At 39.9% G+C, this 26,826-nt stretch overlaps 1 protein-coding gene and 1 long non-coding RNA gene across 5 annotated transcripts in view; both read right to left on the bottom strand.

The window, feature by feature from the left end:
* Nucleotides 1-2,474: 2,474 nt before the first annotated feature.
* The window catches only part of LOC309387792, a 957,351-nt gene continuing 932,999 nt past the window's right edge, over nucleotides 2,475-26,826 (bottom strand). The window contains exon 2 of the long non-coding RNA XR_014174668.1: nucleotides 2,475-3,837. This is a non-coding gene — a long non-coding RNA (uncharacterized lncRNA). The remainder of the gene's footprint in view (nucleotides 3,838-26,826) is intronic.
* Nucleotides 2,475-26,826, bottom strand: part of LOC309387790 (dermatan-sulfate epimerase-like) — a 145,006-nt gene continuing 120,654 nt past the window's right edge. For 2 of the 4 annotated variants that reach the window (XM_081944609.1, XM_081944606.1), the window contains 5 exons: nucleotides 18,984-19,452; nucleotides 14,019-14,272; nucleotides 11,937-12,176; nucleotides 9,575-9,782; nucleotides 2,475-6,174 (listed from right to left, as the gene is read on the bottom strand). In XM_081944609.1, coding sequence (XP_081800735.1) covers nucleotides 4,422-6,174; nucleotides 9,575-9,782; nucleotides 11,937-12,176; nucleotides 14,019-14,272; nucleotides 18,984-19,452 — 2,924 coding nt within the window. In that variant the 3' untranslated portion in view covers nucleotides 2,475-4,421. Of the gene's footprint in view, nucleotides 6,175-9,574; nucleotides 9,783-11,936; nucleotides 12,177-14,018; nucleotides 14,273-18,983; nucleotides 19,453-22,861; nucleotides 22,968-26,826 lie in introns of those variants that run through there. The other 2 variants (XM_081944607.1, XM_081944608.1) reach the window with 2 other exon arrangements.

Raw genomic sequence — 26,826 nt, 5'->3', positions numbered from 1 at the left:
TACATAATCCATGCAAATTTCAGAAAGAAATATACCAGCGATGGCGAACCTTTTTTGGCTCGTGTGCCATAAGTGGGGGGAGCGCAGGGGGGTTGTGTGCGGGCGTGCCGCACCCATAATGCTATGCGCAACCCCCAGTGCGCATGCACGCACTACAGGCACTCTCCCCCCCATTTTTTACATGCTTTTTTCGCCCTCCTCAGGCTCCTTTATAGGAGCCTGGGGAGGGCAAAAACAGCCTCCCCCGCCCCCCCGGATGCCCTCCAGAGGCATCAGTGAAGGCTTTAGGGACCGTCCAGGGGGACGGGGAGGCTGTTTTCGCCCTCCCCAGGCTCCTATAAAGCCGCTGGAGCCTTGGGAGGGCGAAAAATGGCTTTAAAAAGGGTGAACTCAGCTGGCCAGCGTGCGCTGGCCAGCTGAGGGCAGCGCCTTGCGTGCCCTGACAAATGGCTACACGTGCCACCTGTGGCACACGTGCCATAGGTTTGCCATCACTGAAATATACCATATTTTTCAGAGTATAAAACGCACTTCCTCCCCCCTAAAGGAGGCTGAAAATTTGGGTGCGTCTTATACTCCAAATGTAGCTTTTTTTGAAGCTTTTTTTGAGCCCTAATGAGATGCTAACGAGTGAAGCGATCTTCAGTGCTTTGCCTGCTTTTCTCATTGCTTCTCTCTCCAACAATCAGCTGTGCTTTAGAAGCTGTTTTTGTATCCCCAACCAGGGGATAAAAAGCATGTGCACACACTCAAAACCAACAAACATATGTGCTGAATCTGACCAGACTAAGGACGCCAGCCAGATTAATACCTGGTAGGCAGATATTTTCCCCCTATTTTCCTCCCCAAAAGCTAAGGTGCAGCTTATACTCCGGTGCATCTTATACTCTGAAAAATATGGCAAGTCAAGTTCTGTTCAAATAGAACAAGTTTAAAAATCTGTAGACTTTAGTCATTTTTTAAAAAGGAAGACGATTAGCCCGACTTGGAACAAACCTTCTGAGCCAATATGTAGATAAATGTTACCCGAACACAGCTGCAGTTTTGAAGTCTGTAGCCCAGCAAATTAATTTGTTCTTTAAAAACAGTGGAACATCTAATATTCAGTGTGTACCACACTGGAATCCTTAAACTTTGACTGACCTTCATTGCTTTAAAAAATATCTCTTTTAGGCAGATGGAACAGGATTTTTTTCCCCTTTTCCTATTAATGATCTAGAGAATCTGTTCTGTTTTGAATTTAATTTTAACCGGCAAGCATATTCTAAGTCAAGAAAAGGGATGAATTTGCTGTTTGGCACTTGCATTTTACAGGACCAACGGAGGGAATGTTTATGTATTCATTTCCTTGTGCCTAATTGTAAATGCAAAACCTGCAATGTGTGAGGCCACTATATGCCAAATTTCCTATCCCACTCCCAACCACCATTACTTGTGTTGTGTGAGCTAGACATTTCTTTAAAATAGGGATGGAGATGAAGCCACCTATTGTGCTATGGTTTTCTCTGTTTTTAAAAAGAAATCAAGTTTGTTTTGTTTTATTTTCACATAAGCTTGGGATTTTTTTTAATATGCATGAAAATCTATTTAAATCGCATTTCTAATTTCTATTTTGGGTACAATTTCACATACTACATCCGTTTCTGCAGGAAATGACCCTAGTATGTACTCATTTATGAACTACTTTCTCTAACTTGCATATTTATTATTATATATCACCAAATGAGAAGGAAGGACTTATTGGAGAAGAGCCTAATGCTTGGAAAATTGAGGGCAAAAGAAGAAACGGACCACAGAGAATGAGGTGGCTGGATGGAGTCACCAAAGTAGTAGGCGTGAGCTTAAATGGACTCCGGGGGATGGTAGAAGACAGGAAGGCCTGGAGGAATGTTGTCCATGGGGTTGTGATGGGTCGGATACAACTTCACAACTAACAACAACAATCATCTGAAATCAGCCACTCAGACATACTTTCTAGAGCTATTATGTCACAACTGCTACTGTAGGTTATGGAAGGCAGATTGGAGTGTGTTGATAGAATGCTACAGTTCACTACGTGGGATGGAATGTAGTCTGGAGTCCAAGGAGGGAGGGACTGTTTCTCAGAGGGCAAAGAGGCAGAACTTGGAAAGTTGGTAGACAGGAAGAGGATTAAGATGCCCCCCCCAACAGTTCGCAGAGTATATCAATAGTTATGTAGATAGTTACTTTAGTCAGGCAAGATTCTCTCTTAGAGGTGAACAACTACAAAGAAACAACTTAGAAATAACTCCACATCTCATTCTTGGGTCTTGATATTTCATTTGCTTTTAGGAATTTGGAATGATCCCAGATACTTTTACATATCCATGAGACATTTAAGAAATGTTAAGGCTGTAAAGTTACTCCTGAGCAACAAATTCTGTGAGGTTCATATGTAAAGAAAGAGGGATTTGTATCTTCTATACAGAGCAGTAATAATCAATATCCAAGTATATGCATAACTGACATTATTTATTTAGCAAAAGACATTTGGGACAAACATTATTTTCTTTAAAACAAAGTTTTTGGTTGTCGAAAGCATTCCTTGTTTGAACAATGTCTAGTACCTATGGGCCTGATACTCAAATCTAGCAGGGTCAAAGCCTTCATTTATCAATTACTTCCAATATGCTTCCCAAGGAAAGGCTCCAATTTTTATAGAGAAGCACTGCAACAAATAATATCATCTTACGCATTAAATGCAACCTTCTAATATACCAATATCAATGACTACCAGATGTCGGTTCTTCCATCCTCAGTGGTCTTCTACTTTCTAGAACCTTAACAATTTTATATTCTGCATAGACACATTAATATACATTGATCACTGAGTATTTGATGAATTATAAAAAATTATGAGGACCTGATTTGTTTGACTGTTTCATAAAAATACCATTACTGTCTGTGACATTAGATTATGCAATACTTTGTAACTTTATAACATGTATGCCCATACCGTTTGGATCGTGGACTCAAAAAATGATAATATGCTATGCTCTAGCCATAATTGTTTCCTTAGATCAATAGGAAAAGAGGCTGAATACAAGGAGAATATCTATGGAACAAGAATTCATTTAAAGTTAGATACAGCTCTTAGCCCAGTTTTTCTATCTCGTGACAGGTCACATTTGAAAGAAGATCCTCACAATTAACTAGGGTGGAAGCAAAACAAATACCGCATTTTTCAGAGTATAAGACGCACCTCCCCCCCATAAGAGGGTGAAAATCTGGGTGTGTCTTATACAGTGAGTACAGCATTTTTGGCCTCCTGAAACCCCACCACGAGCATCCCGTTTTTCACAAAAATGGACACACAAGGGTTTGGGAGGCTTGCAAAGTGGTCCTGGGGGCTGGGGAGGGCAAAAACGAGTGAAAACAGGCCCATTTTTTCAAAAAACAAAGTGTGCAGAGGGTTTAGGAGGCCTGTAGAGTACTCCTGGGGGCCAGGGAGGACAAAAATGAGTGAAAATGGCCCATTTTTCAGAAAAAATGGGGCTGTTTCCCCCCACAAACCCCAGGAGCACTCTGCAGGCCTTCGAAACTCTCTGCACATCCTGTTCTTTGCAAAAAACCCTCCCCAGCCCCCAGGAGTACTGTATGGGCCTCCCAAACCCTCTGAATCCCCACTTTTTGCAAACAAAAAAACAGGCCCATTTTTGCGAAAAACTGTTTTTTGCTTGTTTTTGCCCTTTCTAGCTCCCAGGAGCACTTTGCAGGCCTCTCAAACTCTCTGCATGCCCCCTTTCACAAAAAACAGGGCATGCAGAGGGTTTGAGAGGCCTGCAGTGTGTTCCTGGGGGCCAGGAAGAGCAAAACCTTTTTTAAAAATTTACCTCTTCAAAATCTTGGTACGTCTTATACTCCGGTGTGTCTTATAGTCTGAAAAATACGGTAGGTCTGAAGGCTAACTGGGAAGAAATGGTATCCACGTTTTTTTTTAAAAAATGCTAATTGTAATAGCACAGTACTTTAAAATAGGCAAAACAGTGAAAAGGAATATATACCACTGAGGACTATTATCTGAGGATTATCCATACGATAACAACCAGTAGATTTTGATTAAACCATCCCAGTTGCATACGGTCAAAAAATAATAACTCCGTGACAAGGAGAATTGCTTTTGGAGAAGAAAATTAAATGTGCATATTGAATTCAGAATAAAAGCACTTGACATTCATTTATAGAACAGACTTGACCCGTATGTAGGTGGTAATCTGAGAAATGTGTCAAATGTCTCAATGCCCATTAATTTCATCTTCTCTGATTAAAAGAGAACAATTATTCCATAGATATTTCCTGGAATACATTCAGAAAAGAAAATATATTCTGCACCTTTGCATAAACATACCTAACCATAGAATGGCCAAATAGCATTCAGAGTCTTTTTTTTTTTTTTTTTGCTAGCATTGTGATTGGGAACAAGAAGAATATAGCCAGAGTAATACACAGCTGTCGATTAACAAGATTGCATAAAGACATCTTTGCCCATGTAAGCTCTTGGCTTTCTGGAACCAGGTGAGTTGCATTGCTAGCATAACAAAGAAAATGATAATATTCAAAATGAGGAAAAGACGTGTGTAAGATGCTGACACCAAAGGAGCACTGCTTCGAGCAGTGGAAAATATTTGGGACAGACCAGGATGAACTTTGATTGGCACATTGTTCCTCTCTTTCGCATAGGTAATATCTCCAAAATCCAGAAGATCTTTCATTTCTTCTTCTTCGTCCACAGGCAATTCTTTTTGGGCTAAGCTTTGTGCTTTTTGCCGAATTTTTCTTTCATTGACTTCGATTTGTGCAAATATATCCGGGCCGGCATCTACAAATTTGTAGCCTTTGGCCACCTTTTTGCTCTTTTTTGCTCTGCCTTGTTGCTGCTGAGAAATTGCAAATATTCTGTCAATGACTTCTTCTGTCTGTCTTTTATCTGAAAAGCGGAGTAGGCGTTCAGCTGTCTTTCTGAAGCTATCTGTGTTCCGCACACGTGAAAGGATCTGCTTCTCTAATTGCTGGAATACAGGCTTGAAATGCTGAAGGTTTTTCTCTACTATCTCAATATTGTCTTTTACTGCCAAAACTGGGGAGTTCCTAATTGCAGAAGCTCGCTCAAACACAACTTTTTGGTGGTCTGCAATAACTTGTGCAAAGACAGAGTGGCTTTTATTGTCATCGGTCCACAGATAGATCGCATAAGCATGCTCACTGGTGGTGACAAAAACATCCAGCTGCTGAGCATTCCCATGGACGCTGAAACTCTGGACGTCTATGGAAGGTCCAATGAAGATGTATACAGCTCTAGTGGTTGGGCTATGCAGATGAGTAGTGACATTCACGTAGTTTGTCCCGTTGTAAGGATAGCCTCTGGGATACATTCTTGACGCAATGGTAGCTTTTTGACTATATCCAGCATCATCCATCCAGTACATCTTGTAGATCCCATCCTGTTGCCGAATGAAGGCTCCATGGACATTATCAATAACTGTGTCTTCAAAAGGCACATCAACATTGTGAAAGAAGCTAGTTGCTACTTTGGCAGGACTGTCGTCTTGAAGACATATTTGATCCACCAGCAAGAGAAGCTGGGGATGAAGAAGTAATAAGTTTCTCTGTACGCTTTTTAACTTTAGTTTAGGGTTGTAGGCACCCACTCCTTCTCCTCTGATAAAGATGATCTCATTTTTTTCTATAGCAGCAATTACTTTCCCTTGGCAATCTGCAGCCAGATCGTGTTTATATTTCAACCACTTCGATGAGCAATCTTCAGTAACTTGTCCTTCCCAGGGATAAAAACAACTCTTCGATACAGCTGGAGAAAACATAAGCACATTATTTAAGAATGTGTATTTTGGTCCATACAGAGCTTCTGTTATGAAAGGTACCCCATTGGGGGCAAACGTAAATGAGTTCTGATCTGGATGCTCATGCCCAGCATTGAAGTTCCTCCAACCTTTGATCCATTCTTTGTACTTGTTCTGGTGAACCATGTCATAGATTGCACGCCCTCCCAGCTTTCCTGATTTGAAGGAGAGAAAGGGGCTGTTGATTTCGGCTGGCAGAGCGCTTCCATATGTTACAACTCCCCAATCCTCGAAATAGTGAAGTTTGGGAATACCATAATCTGGTGGAGGGACAAATCCCAGGCTTGAATCATACCTTTCAAAACATAAAGAGAATGAGTTGTTGATCAGTGAATTTCAAGACAGGATAGAAATAATAAAAACATTAAAAGAAACCACGTTACTACTATCAACTTTTTTTTACTTTGTAAAAGCATTTGGAAGTGTTAATATGGAACAATATTCCACCCTGCAATTGTCTTTAATGAAGATGATTATGGTAAATTTTTGTTTTTTTCCTTTGTATAAATAGTATTATTAGCTCACATTTTAGGAATTCGTTCTTTAACATGGTTCAGAATTTCTGGAAAAAGCACATCTCAAAAAGAGTAAGCTGAATTTGGAAAACTTGGAATGCAAACTTATTTAGAAAAATATGCTCCACTCCAGGCTTTCAAATATCTGCCTGGTTTAAATGATGTTTGCACTTATGCATTAGCAATCCTTCTGCCCTCCCAAGTATAAAACTTGAGAATATATATTTGTTTGGCAAGAAAAATAATCTACACATTTTCAAGATTAGTATCTTGTTTCAAGCAACTTTCCTTTATCTTATATGATGAAAATATCATATTGTTCTGGATGAAAATAAAGGGAATTCCGCATACTTAGAGGACATTGCATTGGGCTGAACTGGGCCAGATATACAGTGTAATAGGGAAGTAGCTTAAAATTCAATACCCTATTAGAGTATTTCCTTTGTTGCCTGATAAATAGCTTGAGAAAAAGATGAATGTTTGTATAGTCATAAGAACACCCAGGTGGGAAATTAGGTGAGTTGAACAGGTAAGCAAGATGTACTAAAACAAATGTTATTCATCATTTAAAAAAAAGTTTTATTATCAATGAAAGATAGATAGATGATAGTTACACACGCGCACGCACGCACGCACACACACACACATCTATCAAACCTTCAACCTCAATCTATGCTGTGAAAAAAAACACTATGCAAAAAAAGCCTGACTATGCAAAATATTGGGCTGAAAAGATGCCTAAGTGGCATGGAAATAGAACATGAGTCCTTTAAACCTGCCACCAATCCTCTTAACTAATCAGGGCTTGTTTAAATCAGGGCTTAGGTGGACACATGGCAAACCTCCCTATTAAAATAACTAACACTTGCATATTTGCTTTCAAATAAGCTTCTTCTAAGCTTAGTTGGATTTACTTCTAAGTATATTTGCAAGAGGATTGCACACTAATCCACACTACTCTAAAACTCCTGCCGAGCCATAAGTCCTGTTGAATACAATTGAATTTACTTTTTAATTGTCATACTCTGAATAATAATTTAAAAATGATTAAAGCAATCCATATTGACTGAAAGGGATTTTGCAGTTTTATTTATTTATAGCAAAGCAGGAACAATTATGTTTCTTACTTTATAATAAATATTGAAATATTATCTGCGATCCTCAATTGTTCAGAGTGCCTCTCAATCTCAGTTGGACAATTTTTAGTCACAGGGACTTGTCTGGTTGCTAAGTAAAAGATGCATACCAGCTTTCATTGAAGGACATCTTGAAAGAACAGAATGGTTATTTCAAACTATATGTGTATCCACTGTATTAAAAAAAAGGTTATGATTTCTACTTTCTGTAACTTCCTACACTGCTAGATAAAAGCCCAAGCATCATAAAAAGATTAATGCTCCCTACATCAAAGGCATTTTGGAGTATGTTAAAAGGTAGTTCCAGCTATTTGAAAATTTCTGAAGTATGCAAATAAACAAAGTCCCTACAAAGCATTCTAAGCAAATTCAAGGCCGCAATACCAAAGGAAGACAAAACAGGAGTAATCTTACAAAATAAAATGCAAGTGTTGCCGCATAGGCCAAAACAGACAAAAGATTAGCAAGATATATCCTTGAGAATCAGGCTGTGAAAAGACTCAAAATGGTTACCTAATCTAAATAGGATAATAGTGAAAAATTCTCACAAAGAGGGAATTCTTAGATGCCTAGTGATCAAGAGATGTATCAAGTTAATTCTATTAAAATCATGAGCACATCATACCACAAATCACAAGCAATCAACAAAGACCTAGAGCAATTGCAGCCATCTCCTTACCAACCAAATAATGAAAGCCAAACTATATTTCAACAATCCCAAGATAAAAATCATCACCAAGCAATGCCATCAAGCAGTTATCAAACAAGAAGCAACCAACACAGAGATAAAATAGAGCTGACACATTATTGGCCAAACAAATAATCTACCAACAAGGCATTAACCATTCGCAAGCAACATCCATTCACAGGATCATCCCATCCAACACATGCAAAGCAAGCAAAATGGAAGAGTACATAACCTGTGCTAATCAACCAACAACTCTTGTTTCAAGCGTCTGCCTGCCTCTGTAACTAGCTGTTTCTGTAATACTCATTTCATTCCCTGCTCATCCACCTCCAACATGACTTATCTGTTTCTGGAACTATAGTTAGCAAAATCTTATCATTACTGATAGAGATTATAATTTCATGGCACATATTTTGACGTCGCCCCGAGTCCCTTGGGGGAGAGGGGGCGACTAAGAAGTCAAAATAATAAAATAAATAAATAAATAAATAAAGCCCTAACTCATCTACTGCATAAAAAAGTCCATCTGACATTTGCTCACTTTCCATAATCAAATGATGAATCAAAAGTAATGCCACACTAGAGCTGTTGGGCTAACTTCTAGCAAGACAACTGCCATGATATTTTATATATAGTAGCTGATAACCTGGCGTTGCATAGGTATTTATTTATCCTAATCCTGTATTAGACAGGAAAAGCCCTGATGTTGTTGAATATGTCTGGACCAAACGTAATTTCTAATGTTGGATTTTCCCCCTTACCAGAGGGAGCTCCCTTGTGGACTACTGTGAAACTGTTACCATGGCAACTCCACTGCGCTGTACAGTAGAAGCCATTTTAAGGCACAAGAGGGTGTAACAGAACACACATCCCAAGGGGTGTTAGGGGTGTCTTTTACCCCACAGTATTTGTTTCCAGAGAGTAAGTCATTTGTGTACCAAGTTTGGTTGAGATTGCTTGAAGCACTCCAGAGTTATGCTGGACCATACATACATACAGTACATACACACACACGCAGCCATTTTTATATATACAGATATAGCTTAGTTCACTAAGGCGAATTCAGTTCCTGTTTTACTCAGATGACACTATTTCAGGCTATATACAATTATCACTCATGCTGTTGCTAACTCTTCCAGACTCTTATGCACAGGATACATGCACAGAACATGTATTGATTTTCTTCAGTAAAAGTACTTATTTAACCTGGTGTTTTCTTGGGAATGTGCAGCTGGGAAAGAATGGTACAGATTCTATACATTCCTGACAAGTGTATCAAAACCTATTTCTATGCCTGCCTTTTCTCTTCTCCACCCTCTTTGTAGCCCATTGATTAATGATTTATTTATTTCATACCAGAGAAACTCTGTGTGAAGTGTGCACCAACGTTGTCCTTTGGAAGGTGTCCCTGGGCCTTCAAGTATTCTGTTCCTTCGAATCTGATCAGCCAACCAGTTTCCACTGCCATTGCGCATAACAAATTTATCTAGGAAAACCAACTGGCTTTCCGGACCATAAAACCAATTGTAGTTGGAATCTGCAATAGCAACAGTTCTTTGGAATCCTAGCAGGAAAAATTAAAACAAACATATATGAAAGTAAACACCTTACTTAATATTACATATTTAAGTGATAGAAAGTAGAAAGAGTTCCCAATTATTTACAATATTACATATAATGTTAGTAATATTATGTCTATTTGTAAGGTTCTAATAAAAGCTTTAATAGCATTTTTCCTCTAAAATGTCTGATCCTTAAATTTCAGACTATGAAACATTAATATGATCAGATTTACACACAGAATGTCTGGAGAATTCTTTGTAGCATATTAAAATCTATTTAATGCCTCACTTAAATTTATTGTCTTTTTAAAAACTGTATTAATAGAATAGAATAGAAGAGAAGAGAAGAGTTGGAAGGGCCCTTGGAGGTCTTCTAGTCCAACCCCCTGCCTAGGCAGGAAACCCTACACCACTTCGGACAAATGGTTATCCAACATCTTCTTAAAGACTTCCAGTGTTGGAGGATTCACCACTTCTGGAGGCAAGTTGTTCCAATGAATTATTGTTCTAACTGTCAGGAAGTTTCTCCTTAGTTTTAAATTGCTTCCCTCCTTAATTAATTTCCACCCATTGCTTCTTGTTCTACCCTCAGGTGCTTTGGAGAATAGTTTGACTCCCACTTCTTTGTGGCAACCCCTGAGGTATTGGAACACTGCTATCATGTCTCCCCTAGTCCTTCTTTTAATTAAATTAGACATACCCAGTTCCTGCAACCGTTCTTCATGTTTTAACCTCCAGTCCCCTAATCATCCTTGTTCTTCTTCTCTGTATTCTTTCTAGAGTCTCCACATCTTTTTTACATCGTAGCGACCAAAACTGAATGCAGTATTCCAAGTGTGCCCTTACTAGGGCATTATAAAATGGTATTAACACTTCACGGGATCTTGATTCTATCCCTCTGTTTATGCAGCCTAGAATCATGTTGGCTTTTTTGGCAGCTGCTGCACACTGCTGGCTCGTAATTAAATGGTTGTCCACTAGGATTGCCCTCCCATTATTATTTAAAATTAATATTGAATACAGCTAAGTTATATCATATTAAATGTTTCTCTCTACATTTCTCCAAGTTCATTTGGGAAAAATTCTCTACCTCATTTTTCAGTCTAGAAACTTCATTTATTAGTTAATGATACTTTAATTTATAAGATATTAATTCACACTATGAGGTGTATCTTTTCCCCCATGATAATGAAAAGTTTTCTCTACTCAAAAATGGTTCTTATGAGACAATTTGAAATTGACACATTTGATATGCCTTATATATAATTTGGAAGGTTTTACAGTTCATCAATTTTTGAAAATATGAAATTTCTCCTTAATTTTTTTCTCTGTTAAATTAACATTATGAGGTAATCTAAATTTGAAAATAGCAAGGCTGCTGTGTTTGTTTGAGAACTTTTGTGGAGTGGAGAATGCATTATTTAGAGCAGACGTGTCAAACACTCAGCCTGTGGACTGGATCCAGCCTGCAATAAGCTACAGAGTTGGCTCATGGGGCTGTCCTGGAGATGGTGAGGGACCAGCCCTTGCTGTCCTGAGAGACCAACTATCCCACCCAATTGGCCATGCCAACCAGCCATGCCTCTCCAACCCCCCAAAGGACAAAGAGTATACAAAGCACCGGAGTATAAGACACACCATGGTTTTGAAGAGGCAAATTTTAAAAAAGGTTTTGGCACTCTGCAAACCTTCCAAAAATGGCCCTTTTTTCTCAAAAAAAGGGGGGGCTTGTAGGGTGCTCTGGGGGGGGGGGAACGAGCAAAAACAGCCTGTTTTTTTGCGAAAACAGGCCCGTTTTTTGCCCCCTAAAAAGGGCATGGATAGCCTTTAGGAAGCTTATAGAGTGCTCCTGGGGGCTGGGGGAACTGAGCAAAAAATGGCCCATTTTTTTGCTCATTTCTGTTCTCCCCAGCCCCTAGGAGCTTTCTTAAAGCCTCCTACAAGATATGCATGGCCATTTGGTGAAGGGGGCGGGGTTTCGAGAGGCAAAAAATGCTGTATTTAGTGTATAAGACCTATCCAGATTTTTAACCTCCTTTTGAGGGAAAAAGGTTGTCTTATACGCCGAAAAATATGGTAACCACTACCAGTTGGGCTTTTTACCTAGGAATTACCATAATAATTGATTATAGGATAGTTTAAGTTGTGTTACTTGCCTGGTAGAACTGTTCTATACATGAAAGCAAAATGTTGCTTAAGCCAGGGATGTTTAAAGTGGTTAATATCAAAATGTCTTTGGACAAGGAATATGTACTGAAAAAGAGATCTGGTGGTATAGCTGCCATAAGCTACACCTTCATACAAAGAGCCATCTGTCACTTCATGTAGTAGAACTATAGATTTCTCCATGATTGTTAGGACTTGCTTAGTCCAAAGGTATGCTTCCTGAAGATAACCTGTAAGAAAAAGATGAACAATGTTATATTAGTAATATGACCTTTTAAAGTGTGAAATATTTGCAAGTTACCTGGGATTGAAATGGGGCTTGTCTACATGTGGCTTTTGTATGGAGCTTTTAAACTGGATCTATTCATAGACTTGCCTTGTCTTTATCAAGGGATTTATGTCTTATCAATTACTGGTAATAATAAACAAAAAAAAAGAAAAAAAATGTACTCATGATGAAGAGTTTTTTTTAAAAATCAAGAGGGTTGCAGTGAAAAGAGCAGATTTAATAATGCTTGGAAATATTCGAGAAGGAAATATTCGAGATTAAAATCTATAGTACATAAAAATATTTACCATGTCTAAATTTGATTTCTAAATTTTTCATTTAGAAAAAATCTAGGAAACATTTAGATAAGAAATAAAACTTAAAGGAGTAGAAATATTTATTTAGAAAAAGAAAAAATGAGAAAACGTTATATAAATTTATAAAATTATGCACAGTATGTAGAAAAGGGCACAAGAAACCTTTCTCTTTCACTTAAAATACCTGAAATCTGGACACATAGTAAAATTCATTCTCTATCTATCATCTATCTATCTATCTATCTATCTATCTATCATCTATCTATCTATCTATCTATCTGTCTATCTGTCTATCTATCATCTATCTATCTATCATCTATCATCATCATCATCATCTCTAGGCAATAAATTTGTTGAAGGAATAAAGCTAGTACTTTTTCTCTCTTCATAACACAATGGTCACTGGGTGAATACCCTTAAGAGAAATAATCTTAATTACTAGAGAATAAGTTGTTCAGAATTTATTTGCATGTTAGGCTACAAGAAATCTCCATGTTGGAGACAGTAACTCAATGAGTATCAATTCCTTGGGACAAACTGAGAAGGGCTGGTGGCTTCATCATCTTTCTGTGTCTTTTACAGAAGCAACTGACTGGTTGCTGGACTACATGTTGGGCTAGATCAGGGGTATCAAACTCAAGGCCCGGGGGCTGGATCCAGCTTAGATGTGGCCTGTGGGGCCACCCTAGAAACAGTGAAGGACTAGACTGCGGTGCCTCTGCCAGTGAAAATGGAGCTCACGAGGGCTGCCTGTGGCCCTCCCAGCCTCAGTTTTCTCTGCCAGAGGTTTGCAGGAAGACATTCCAGCCGAAAATGGAGCTAGGGAGCCCGTTTTCACTGGCACTGTGCTTGGGCCGCCACAGGCATTCTCCGACACAACTGACGTCATGCTGGCCATACCTCCTGGCCATGCCCCCCAAACACAACCCTGATACAGCTCTCAATGAAATAGAGTTTGACACCCCTGGACTAGATGGATGCTTTATGCTATCATCCCCATTCTCTTAAGGCGCCGTATGAAGAAGACAGAATATATATACCCAAGTACCTCTACTATAAATAGATTGAATTCAACCACACTCTGAGAATCAGAGATTAATGATTTTGAGAGTTAAAAATGTATGTTTATCTAGTTCCGATATGGACACCTTTTTGAGTCCCAGGGCCATATCAGACCTTTAAGAAGAGTATAAAATACTGCACTATAAAAATTAAATAAGGCCAGTACAAGAGCAGGAACACAATAAAAAAAACTGAATTGAATTTATTATATGATTCTAAAATTAATTTTGTTTTAAAATTTAAAACAGTAGACAAGCGCCTATCCCAGACTTTAAACAATTTTCCACTTCTGATGCATTAAAAATCACATTTCCTTTGCAATTTTTGCAGGAATTCTAGGGTCATACCTGGAGCTTCCAGAGAGTTCATTTGGTCTTAGGAACTCACAGGCTTTAAAAAAGAGTTGTTCATTGTTCAAGACCTACCTTGATTCATTAGAACCAGGCTTCCTACCAGCAAGGCCAAACAGTTGGTAGGCTGATGGTTATGTAGGTATTGGAAACCCCATCCACGCCTATATGAGGCGTCATACATATATCCCGAGGCATTGGCAATTACATCCAGAAATTTTTCCTGCTGGGACTTGCTAAGGTAGTTATATAAAAAGTCATAAGCCGTGGCAAATCCAACCAAAGAGTGAGCAAGGGGAACCTCATCCCATGGAGCATCCTTCACTAACCTGTAAAAGAAGAAAGGCGTCACTTCTACACATCTTATAGATGGCACAATATAGAAACACTACTATTTAAACTTCACAGACTTTAAAACAGAAAACTGAGAGTGGCATCAAACAGCTGATACTGAAGCATGCACATCTCCACTCATACATTCATCTTTCCCTACTTTCAGGTTTTTTTTTCCATTGCTTGGGGCTGAAGACCCATGACATATAAAAAATGCATACAGATTAATGTAATGTAATTTAGAAATGTGTAGGAAATAAACTGAACCCCCGCCTCCCACAATGGAAAAGAGGCTTGGCTCATTTTCAAGCTAATATTAACGGTTCTCTATTCATTATCGGAGAGATGGGTATCATTTGTAAGCTTCCCAGGTATCACACAAAAGATTTTTTTTAGCTAAATAAACTACATCATTAAAATTGTGGGTTTCTTCTGTCTGTACGAAACCACGAATTTAGCTTTGATTTAGAAAAAACTAACGAATTTAGTTTTTTCTTTGAGATCAACATTGCAATTTCAAACAATGTATAGCAGTTCATTCTGCTTTTCAATTCATTAAAAACTAGTTTGAAAATTCATCAGTAATATTTTCTCTAAAATAACTCTTCCTGAATCAAATTGTTGTTGTTGTTGTTATTGTTGTTGTTAGTCCAGAGAATCCAGAAGACAAACTTCTGGATTTGCTTGTATTAAAAAATCAATATATTTTCCCTTTTAACATATGAGATGGTATCTGACATCACATTTCCTCTATTTTTTATTTATTTTTTTATTGTATTTATTTTCTTTGAATTTCTAGACCGCCCCCTCTCCCGAAAAGGACTCGGGGCGGTGTACAGTCCACACAACAAACAATAAGTATCAAATACAAATATAAATACAGATATAAATACACATAAGGAGGAGGTTAAAAATTTAAAAAGAACTGTACGGAAGAATATAAATCTGGTTCTAAAAACCCTAAAATCAGTTAAATTTAAAACCGTACCCTATAAATAACCAGGTAAGAATATGTTTCCAGGAGGTAACAGTTGTCACAATTATAATTATGCCAGGCCAGCTAATCGAAACAGGTCTTCAATTTTTGTCGGAAGGAGCGGAAGTCTGTGGTGGTTCTGATATCGGGGGGGAGGTCATTCCAGAGGGTTGGGCCCATCACAGAGAAGGCCCTACTCCTTGGCGTCGCCCGCTGGCATTGCCTAGTGGACGGCACCTGGAGAAGCCCCTCCCTGTGAGAGCGGATTGGCCGCAGGGATGTATGTGGGAGGATGCGATCCCGCAAGTAACTAGGTCCTGTGCCATGGAGCGCTTTAAAGATGGTAATCAGGACCTTGAAACGCACCCGAAAAACTACAGGTAGCCAGTGCAGCTCGCGCAGGAGAGGTGTTACATGGGAGTATCTAGAGCTCCCCATGACAACCCGCACGGCCGCGTTCTGGACTAGCTGCAGTCTCCGGGCGCGTCCCAAGGGAAGCCCCATGTAGAGAGCATTACAGTAGTCTAGGCGAGACGTCACCAGCGCATGAGTGACTGTGCGTAGGGCATCCCGATCCAGAAGGGGGCGCAATCATGTGAGGCCAAGCAACCAGGGAAGGTTAGTCTTCAATCTTTGCAGAGTTCATATGATGTCAACTGAAACAGTGATTACATGGTTACTTTCTTATTCGCAGAACAAGATTTCAGTTAATATTCTAGTATCTAATATTATCTTTTTAGCTCTGCTTTTTTATTCAGCCTATAGTATGACCTATGGTCTTGCTTGATTTCCACACCATTGATCTTACATAAAAGCAATAAAATGTTACTGATATTTTGGTTCTAGATTCTTTTTAAAATGTTTTAGTATCTTAACTGTATGATACTAGATATATCATTGACTGATGTGGGTGGCTACAGAGAATGAATGAATGAATGAATGAATGAATGAATGAATGAATGAATGAATGAATGTTTTGTTTCCCTGTCACTACAGTTGTGCTTTCTAAAAAACTACTGGAGCTATAATCAGTGCAATTAAACTGCTTGGACATAATTGGAGTCTATTGGACTTGAGTGCCTTATAAATTCAAATATATAAAATAAGTATTTTTAAAAATTGTTTTTAAATGGCATATCCTACAATTCCCAGTAATAGTTATCTGGACGGAGAAATTATAGCAGTTGAATTGTACTCATTGAAACAGAGACTGTGGAAGACTGTTCTGAGAGGCCATCTATACAAATATATGAAAATGACTTTGCTCTTTTATTGTCTTCTCAAAGAAGCTAACTGGAAATGGAATGGGGTATTATGAGTTGTATTTAATTATGAACTATTCTACTGAGGAATTTTGGCAAGAGGAGAAGCTATAATGAATAATCCAACATTTGCATTTTGCTGTCACATAGCCCCGAGATATTTGTATCATGTGGTTTTTCTCTACAGAATATCTCAAAAGTGGTAGACAATATTATTATGACAATATTATTCACAATACTATTATTAAAGCTTGCACTTTAATAAAAAGTATTGAAGTACTGATGGTTCCAAAATAGGATCACATTATTGTTTGCGCATTAAAAATAATAGATCTCTTCATATTTGGGACAAAACATTTCCTGATGACTCCAAATAGGGTTCAGCGATTATTTGGACAGGCAGTTTTACCAAGCAACTGGAGCACCCTTTCAAAACTGATGGTTGTAATGTTGAAGCACAGAATCCTCTCAAAGTCTTAAGCTGCTTACAGGGCTTCTCCCACGGACTGAACCTGTATGGAGATGCAGAGCAAACACTTCCCCAAGGACTGGAAGCTTTTAAATGGTCTCGATAGCCTCATCTTCGCCACACAGCGTAATAATCAAGTTTACAGCTGCATATTTTGATTTTGAGAAGGATATGATGGCTCAGTGGTTAAGACACTGGACTTGTTGGCTGGAAAGTCGGCAGCCCAGTTTCGAAACCCAAGTACTGTACAATGGGGTGAGTTTCTATTCTCACCCCAACTCCAGCTCACCTAGCAGTTCAAAAGTATGAAAATGTGACTAGATAAATAAGTACCATTTCGGCGGGAGGGTAACAGTGTTTGGTGCACCTTGCCATATAGTCATGCTGGCCACATGACTACAGAAATGCTTACAGAGAATGATGCTCCCTTGGCTAAGAAGTGGAGATGAGCATCACTCCCTAGAGTCAGACATGACTGGATGGGGGAAACCTTTGCCTTTATTTTGATTTTAATTACAAATTCTTAATCTCTGGTGAATTATTTTGGCAAAGTAGAATTTTAGAAACTTGTTGGCTAGATCATCAACTAATTAAACACTCACAGTAGCCCCTATGGCCCGGATCCAAGACTATCTTTGCCTGAAACATATTGATATAACATTACTTGCCAGAAGCCCAAAGATATATTTTAGCATATGCGACATTTATAGAGTTTTAGCTACAGAACATAATCCATACTGTATTTTACTATAATTTATAAACTGTTCATGGAATTGTCTATGATGACAATTATTATCATTCAATATGTTGAATGTCTTCTAAGGAATGTACAGTCTGATCAGGGAATTATAGTACAATAAACTGAGAGTCATTTTGGTCTAGGCTAGAAATCAGGAGACTGAGTTCTAATCCTGCCATAGGCATGAAAGCCAGATGGGAAACTTTGACCAGTCACTCTCTCAACCCAAGCCTCCTCATAGATTTGCTGCTGTGAGGAAAACAGGATAGGGAAGGAGTATCAGAGTTATTTATAAAACTAATTGGAATAAAAAATCTCTAAAGAAATAAATTTAACTGACAATATAGAACAGTAAAAATTACAGTGAAAATTAAATTGTTTTACTTCTGTTTCAAAAGAGATTAAGGTAAAGGTTCCCCTCGTACATATTTGCTAGTTGTTCTCGACTCTAGGGGGGCAGTGCTCATCTCTGTTTCAAAGCCGAAGAGCCAGCACTGTCCGAAGATGTCTCTGACTAAATGCTGAAGGCGCACAGAACGCTGTTACCTTCCCACCAAAGGTGGTTCCTATTTTTCTACTCGCATTTTTACATGCTTTCGAACTGCTTGGTTGGCAGAAGCTGAGACAAGTAACAGGAGCTCACTCTGTTACGCAGCACTAGGGATTTGAACCGCTGAACTCCTGATCTTTCTGATCAACAAGCTCAGCATCTTAGCCACTGAGCCACTACATCCCAAAAAAGATTACAGATAAGCATTTAGAAGAAAAATAGGTCATGCGGTTAGCTGAAAAAAGATAAATGTAAGGTACAAGTTATCTAAGCACAAATGAAGATTTCAAGCTGTAGTCCAAGAGCCAGCATCATTTAAAGTACTTAGATGCTTTATTAAGATTATTCTGTTTTGATAAAGTAAAGTAAAGTAAAACAAAGACGCCTTTCAAACCATAAAGAAATTTTGAATTTCACCATTGCTTACAAGCATTTTTCTAAACTGGAGAAAAGTCAACATTCTGTTTTGGACCTCCAAACTGAAGTTTCTAAATTCAGAATGGACTTTCAAATGCTAGCTTATGACATGTATACTGCAATTCACTAAAAATGCTAATGCTTGTTTTAGATATAAGTTTTAAAATAGGTATCCCCTAAAAACACAGTTATGAAAAGAAACCAAAGCATTTTAGACTCCTTTACTCCTCTTAATATATTCCAAATATGCACTGTATAGTTATGTTTTGCAATAAAAACAAGATAAAAATCTACCAACTAGGCTGAGCCGCCATTCTTTCCATGTAGTCTTTGGCCATGTCAATGGCTTCCATGTTGTCTGGATAAAGTATGCAGAACATTGCCAGGGCACCCAAATTGTTGCCATATATTTCATTCCACCGAGCACTGAAGTCTTTGGGATCCCAGGGAGGAAGATACTCCAAAGAGTTTGACAGCATGATTTGCACAGCTTCAATCAACCGAGCTGCAATATGTTGATGTGTAGTGCCTGCCTTATATCGGAGATCCTGTATCTCTCGTCTAGAGAAGTAGAGCATTGGGTAGTTGTCGTAGTTGGCATTGACAAATGGAACCACAGTGCTTGGGTTGTTGTCAATGCTGCAGATTAGTGCAAAGCAAACCACATGTATGAAAAACACACTGGGAGCCCCCCGTGTGTGAGTCCTCATTGTGGCATTAGAGCTCCAGGTCTTGAAGGCAGCCAAATCATTTTTGAAGGAGCCTAGATGGCAAAATAAGAAGAAAAGTGAGGTCAATGGAATAACGGCTGACATTTTTGTCTAAGACACTGGAAAGTATATGGGAAAATTCAGGCTTTAAATACAAACAATACCTCTATACCAGTGGTGGGCAGGCGCAGAAGCGTCCAGGTGGGTGGGCGGAGCCTTCTGCCGCCGCCACTACCGGTTCGCCTGATCCTGGGCGAACCGGCAGAAACCCATCTCTGCTCTACACAAGTTCCTTCCACAAAAAATTAGGAGCAGATGTATTACAATACATAGAGTGCACAGTATAATTACCGTGTTTCCCCGAAAATACAACCTGTCCCGAAACTAAACCCATGCCACATTTTTCGCGTGGGCAAAAATATAAGCCCACCCCCGAAAATAAACCCCCCCTCCGGCCAGGCAGAGCACCGCTCACTGACCTAGCGTTATTCCGAAAGCGCCAAGTCGCAGGAGGGGGGGAGCGCTCACGTTGCTTGCTGCCTTCGGGATACCGCTAGGTTGGGGAGTGGCGTTCTGCCTGGCCGAAGGGGAGAGTTGCCGGGCGGCTGCTCCCTTGTGAACTGGCTCCCGAAGAGCCGGGCACAGCCTCAGGGGCAAAGCAGCCATGAGGTAATCATGCCCACGAGCAGCCGCCCGGCAAATCCCCTCTCCAGCCGGGAAGAGCGCCATTCACTGACCTAGGGGGTAATCCCCAAAGTGCCAAGCCATGTGGCGCTCTGCCCGCTCCCCAGCTCCTGCGGCTTGGCACATTCGGGATACCCCCTAGGTCAGTGCATGGAGCTCTGCCCGGCTGGAGAAGGGGGTTGCGCGAGCGCCTGTTCCGCTCGCAGCTTCACCAAGCCCTTGCCAGGCTCTCCCAGGCCACCGCCGCTGGCTGCTGCTGCCCGCCGCCGCCGCCGCCCCGCTCCGCTCCGCGCAGCTTCAAAACTCGGGCCGAGTCTTTCAGCATCGGCCGCTCCAGGAGTGCTCTCTATGGTGGGCTGGCTGCCGGACAGGGAGTTTTCCAGCAGCCGGCCCACCATAGAGAGCACTCCTAGAGCGGCCGATGCTGAAAGACTCGGCCCGAGTTTTGAAGTTGCGCGGAGCGGAGCGGGGCGGCGGCGGCGGCGGGCAGCAGCAGCGGGGCGGCGGCGGCGGCGGGGGGCAGCAGCAGCAGCCAGTGGCGGTGGCCTGGGAGAGCCTGGCAAGGGCTTGGTGAAGCTGCGAGCAGAACAGGCGCTCGCGCAACCCCCTTCTCCAGCCGGGCAGAGCTCCATGCACTGACCTAGGGGGTATCCCGAATGTGCCAAGCCGCAGGAGCTGGGGAGCGGGCAGAGCGCCACATGGCTTGGCACTTTGGGGATTACCCCCTAGGTCAGTGAATGGCGCTCTTCCCGGCTGGAGAGGGGATTTGCCGGGCGGCAGCTCGTGAGCATGGTTACCTCATGGCTGCTTTGCCCCTGAGGCTGTGCCCGGCACTTCGGGAGCCACTTCACAAGGGAGCAGCCGCCCGGCAGCCCCAAAACAATAAGCCCTCCCTGATAATAAACCCAAGGGCATATTTCGTGGGGCAAAAGAAAATAAGCCCCTGGCGTATTTTCGGGGAAACACGGTAAATAAAATCCTATGTACTGCTTTGTGTCTTCGAATACTATTCCTGACTAAATTCATTGGCCTAAATGGCATCCCAGTGACTGGTTGATAAATAAGCGGAAATAAAACTATGGGTCAGGAAGTGAGAAAATAATTTTAATGGATTATTTAAAAGTTATACATAACGTTTGCAAACATGATATATTATTAATTGTATTTTTTTTTAATCTAGTGCAATGATGGCTAATCTTTTTTGGATCACGTGCCAAAAGCGGGGGGAGCGCAGGGGGGTCGTGCGCAGGCATGCTCACACCCATAATGCTATGTGTGTGACATTCCCCTGCGTGCACAAATCCCACGCTTTTGGCGTGCTTTTTTTGCCCTCCCCAGGCTCCAGAGGCTTTCTAGGAGCCTAGGGAGGGCGAAAAACAGCCTCCCTTGCCTCCCCAGAGGCTTCAGGAGCTTCCTTGAACGCTCTGGAGGACGAAAAACGGACTCAAACTGGAAGTCCATTCCCAAAGTTCCTGTTTTTCGCACTCTGGAGGCTGAAGCGGGAAAAAAAAGGGCCTTAAAAGAAGGCCAAAGTCAGCTGGCCAGCGCATGCATGCACACTGGAGCTGACAGGGCAACGCCTCACATGCCCTAACAAATGGCTCCACATGCCACCTGTGGCACAAGTGCCATAGGTTCGCCATCACAGATCTAGTAGTTACGTTTAATTTCTTCAAACTGTATCAGTATAATACAGTGCTGATAGCATCTTGCATTAATATAATTTGGCCAACAGTCTTTGGGGCTTTTTTGTTTTACTGCAGGAATAGCCCTGAGAACTTTAGAATCTCTGATGCACTTTTGGACTTATATGTGACAGTATAATTAGGCATAACTAAATTCTAAGCTGTAAAATTTTTTTCCAGCCATCAAAATAATTAAGAATGCCTAATGTAAAACATTTCTTACTGTGCTTGCAGGAAAGCAGGAAGAAAGGAAGAGAGACGGGGATTATGTGAACCTCTGCCAAGATTGTGAATGTTCAATTGGCTGAGGTTCACAGCTGTAGAGTAAAGGATCTGGAATGTGGGAGGTGTCAGCAGGGGTCATTTTTAAAGACTCTGGTTGTGACACGTCTTCATTAAGAGAAACATTGAAAAAAAACATACACACACAGCAGAGTAGAATCCTGGAAGTATATTTGAAATATCTGGCCTTTAGGGCATGCATGTTTTTTCCCATTCAGTCAAAAGAATCCTTCCATTTGGCTTGCTGAGATTTACAGCTTGCTGCTAAAAAGTTGAACATTAAATAGAAGCATGTATTTCCGCAAATATGTTCCCATTTTAAAAGGCTTGAAAATGGCAAACTGCATGGAAGTAAAACAAACGAGTGTTTTAAACATAGCCATGTACCCTCTCCTCTTTTCAAAATTACCAATCATTTCAACTTTGGTCTTAGATGAAACAGCCTAGGATTTCCCAGAGGAAAGACAGAGAATTCCTGAAATTCTCCAAAGGGGAAAGGTTAGAGAAAACGGGACCAAGAAAGATAGATTTACGTAAATAATGAACACTAGTTTTCAATTATTAAAACCAGAAATAGGCCAAGGGAGAAAGCGTGACATTGAAAACCTACTGCACAATTTTATTTTTCCTGAGGAAAAGCTGTTTCATGAAATTCAGCTACAGGAAAAGTACGTAAGAAGCTAAAACAAACAGAAGCCATTACACAGTGATCAAGTTTTCCAAACTAGGGGCCAATATTAAGCTAATAAATTATAGTTTTGAGGGCAGAAATAAGGATGCAAATAGGAACCTTGCATACAGAATCACATACCGATGACTGCTTATGTGATTGTCATGCCTGAAAAAAGTGCTGAAGAGAATTTAAGAATTCTGATCCTGGTGGAACCGCGGTGGTTATTGCTGTACAATGCCGCTCAAAGCCCCCATGGAAATTAATGATCTGGGTGAACAGAGATAAATCAGTTCTGATTATTTTCTTCATTTTTTAAAATTACTTGTCAAAGGGAATTCCCTTCTTAATTTGTCATTTTGCCACTTGAGGTGACATATGCCAACCACTGAGTCTGGCTGGCGCCGTAAAGTCTCACTGCTAAAGCTTTTCAGGCAGTGGTGGGTGGTACAACCTGAAGTTCTTATGGTGTGTAAATTCCACCAAAGACTACCACAAGTTTCTCCAGAAGGGCACAGAACTGTACTAAAGCTTATGTGATAACGAGAGAGGAGTATTTGATACATAGAAAACAATCACATTAACAACAATCTAATTTTAATCATATTTGATTTTGATTTGGCATTATGAAATGCATGCTCTTCCCTATTCCAGGCCATTTGGGGGAATATTCAACAGTCTAATATCAAATAATCAAAATGAGAAAACATTTTATTTCTGGTGACTATTTGGACTTTAACTTGATTCCTGGTGGCTATATGGGAGTGCCTATGTAGCTTTCTTGTCAGCAACACAGAAATAATTTGTCATGCTGTCTTCTGGGACCTATTTATTTATTTATTATTCAAAGTTACTGACTTGGTACATCCTGATGGTCTCCCAAACAAGTACTAAGAGGTTCTGACACCAATTAACTTTTCACCTCCGTCAATGTTGATTAGCCACTCTTGCAAATCATTTTGCATGCACTGGCAATAGGAGCAATGGATATAGAGAAAGTAGGCATCTCCTTTCCTTATTTAAAAGACTTACTGTTGCATGTCTGTTAAATAGCATTTCTCTGATTCTCTGAGTCTTTTGTCATTTCTTTCTGCCCTCAATTCAGTTTTCTTTTTTATTCTGAACTGTGCAGTTTAGAAACTTCCCTTTACCACCCCTATGAGTAGGATCATCACTACTGTAGATAGTAGTAACTTGGGCTTCAGTATCATCATGTTGTTTCCTGAATAAAGCTTATCTTTTAAACTCTTAATTTTAGAGTTTCTCTGCCACACATTCCTTCTACTGTGTAATGCTAATCACTGCCAGTCAGTTTCCATCTACTGTATTTAACAAATAGAAAAACTGTTTATGAGTCCTTCTAACCTTAAATCACTCCTGCAACTCTCCTCTTTTACAGCATGAACCAATTACATTATTGACCAGCAGACTACACTATAATGAGAAACAGTCTAAAAAAAGAAGTCTTAAGAATTAGCCTGCTGAATAATACATTCACAGGGCAGAACATAAGATCCTGCCAGTAAAGTTTGCCACAGTCTTGAAAAGAACACTAAAAATAAACATTGTTTTTAGAATCAGGTGAAAATATTTTCTTCACAATGGTATTTTTTACAAGGAAATTCAGGCAATCAAAACCAAGTAAGAGGCAAAGATACTCCTCCCCTTTTGCATGCATATATTCTCAAACATACTGTACACGTAGTTTCTTGACATTTCTACTTTTTCAAAAACCATTTTTAAATGTACTAGACTGAACAAATGAATGAAAGAATCTCTCTAAAGAAACACAGAAGCATTTCTGTACTCAGCACTTTGATAGGAATCCCTAGTTACTTATTATCAGTGATGGGATTCTGCCAGTTCGGTTTGGGAGAACCGGTTGTTAACTTTCTAAGCGGTTCAGAGAACCAGTGGTTGGAAGAAATGTCATTTTGGTTTTTTTCCACTTTACAGGGCTAATCCTGTAAGGAAGGCAGGAAGGAAACATTCTGGTGTTGTTTCTAGCCTAATCTTTATTGCCCTGCTTACAGAAACTGCCTCTTCAGTTAACCCTTATTACATTGTAACAGCTAAGGCAAAGTGCCCATCAATGTGAATGACCTTGAATTGGCCACACCCACTCAGTCATATGACCACTGAGCCACGTCTACCCAGCTGGGCAGAGGGCAGAAAACTGGTTGTTAAATTATTTGAATCCCATCACTGCTTACTATGTTATTTACCAGTGGTTCTGAGAGACAGACTGTAGCCAGATAGTCTGCCGAGTTAGATTATGTCAACCTGCATTATTTTCACACGTGAAATACAATTATTAAAAATCATATCAGCAGCTTTTTGTAGTGCTGATGTCAACTTGGAAAAATAATTTCCTCCCATAAAAGGTCAATTATTCAGCAGACTACACAGAGAGGAAGGCCAAAATTGGTACCGCATTACTTTTTTTCCAAAAAGAATCTCAATTTGCCATGAAATAAATTGCAGATGACAAGAGAATATGTTAAAACACGCATTAAAAGCAAAATATGTGCTCTGTCGATTGTGGAATAAAGAACTCTGGATGCCATTTGATTGTCTCAGTTTCAACTTATTTCACAACAAATTGGAATTCTTTGGAAAAGAGAGGAGTATCCATACTTTTGACCACATCAGTATATGAAAACACAATAAAGAATATATTAATATTCCCTCAATATTCATATTTTATATTTGCTTACTATTTTCAACAACTGAACAGACCCTTTTAGCCACATAGTTTGCAAGTGTTCTATTTTTAATGATGATATTAGCAGGTGTAAATTATCTAAATATTATTAGTTCACAAGCTGAGAAAGATTCTGCTGCTTTTTGAAAGAATGTGTCAAGAGTCCAATTTTGAATAAAAATCACCAGAATCAATTATCTTGCTCATTTGGAGTTTTGGTAGCCATAAACAGACTAAGCAAGATTTTTTATATTATCAAAATCTGTCATTGTCTTAATCAATATGTTATTGGAATAGCACAGGATAGTAACAGTAACAAACTTAAATTAGCTAGGATGCTATACTGGCTTATGGGTTAATTGTATTCCAATCAACAAAAAGCCTGAGTCAATGAAAGAAGCCAGATAATGATTCTCTCCCTCTCTTTGTCTTCACCAATTCCCAGTAAAGGTTATCATTATCAACTCTACTGGCTATCAGCGCTCACTGCTGCATGTGAAAACCTGCTGTATGAAGCTGCACAGCACCACCATATACCTCCAACTACATCATTGGCAACAGATGGACAGGAGACTTGCACTTTGTACTAACACATATCAGATAATTTAATAAATGAGTGGCTAATAATATTTCCCCTAACATCTCAGAATTACTTTGCATCAGTCCTTCAGGCATTAATATTTTCCGGTAACTTCGATTTTACTGCTGGACCTCCAATTGAAAGAATATAATACTCATTTAGAGGCAGATGCCTTTAGGAGTGTGATACCTGTTCTTCCTCAGCTCCATTTCCTATAGAAATAAGTAAGCAAATGCAAAAAAGCATATCAGAGATATAGTACAGTGGTTAAAAGGCAGTGTTGCAGGCAAACTTTGCCCACAGCCTGGAGTTTGAGCTTGACAGGATCTCAAGGTTGACTAGCCTTCCATCATTCCGAGGTTGGTAAAATGAAGACCCAGATTGTTTGGGGGGGGGCAATATGCTGACACCATAAACCGCTCAGAGAGTGCTGTACAGCAATAGCAATCTTAGTGCTATCACTATCACTATAATTAAGTGGACAACCACTTAAATATGAGCCAGCAATGTGCTGCATCTGCCAAACCCCCTCCCCCCACAATGCAGTCCTAGGCTGCATCAATAGAGGGATAGTTCCAAGTTATGTGAAGTGTTAGCACTGCTTGGTAAGACCATTCACAGAATATTGTGTCCATTTTGGTCACCAGGATACAAAAAAGATGTTGAGACTCTAGAAGGGGTACAGAGAACAGCATCAAAGATGTTTAGGGAGATGGAGGCTAAAACATATGATGAATAGTTGTAGGAACTGGGTATTTCTAGTCTAAGGAAGAAAAGGACTAGGAGCGACATGATATCAGTCTTCCAATATGTGAGAGGCTA

Source organism: Natrix helvetica, assembly GCF_964273705.1.
Source record: "Natrix helvetica genome assembly, chromosome: 2".
Taxonomy (NCBI): Eukaryota; Metazoa; Chordata; class Lepidosauria; order Squamata; family Natricidae; genus Natrix; species Natrix helvetica.
The sequence above is the reverse complement of the archived record's forward strand: the minus strand, read 5'-3'. Positions and strand labels throughout refer to the sequence as shown.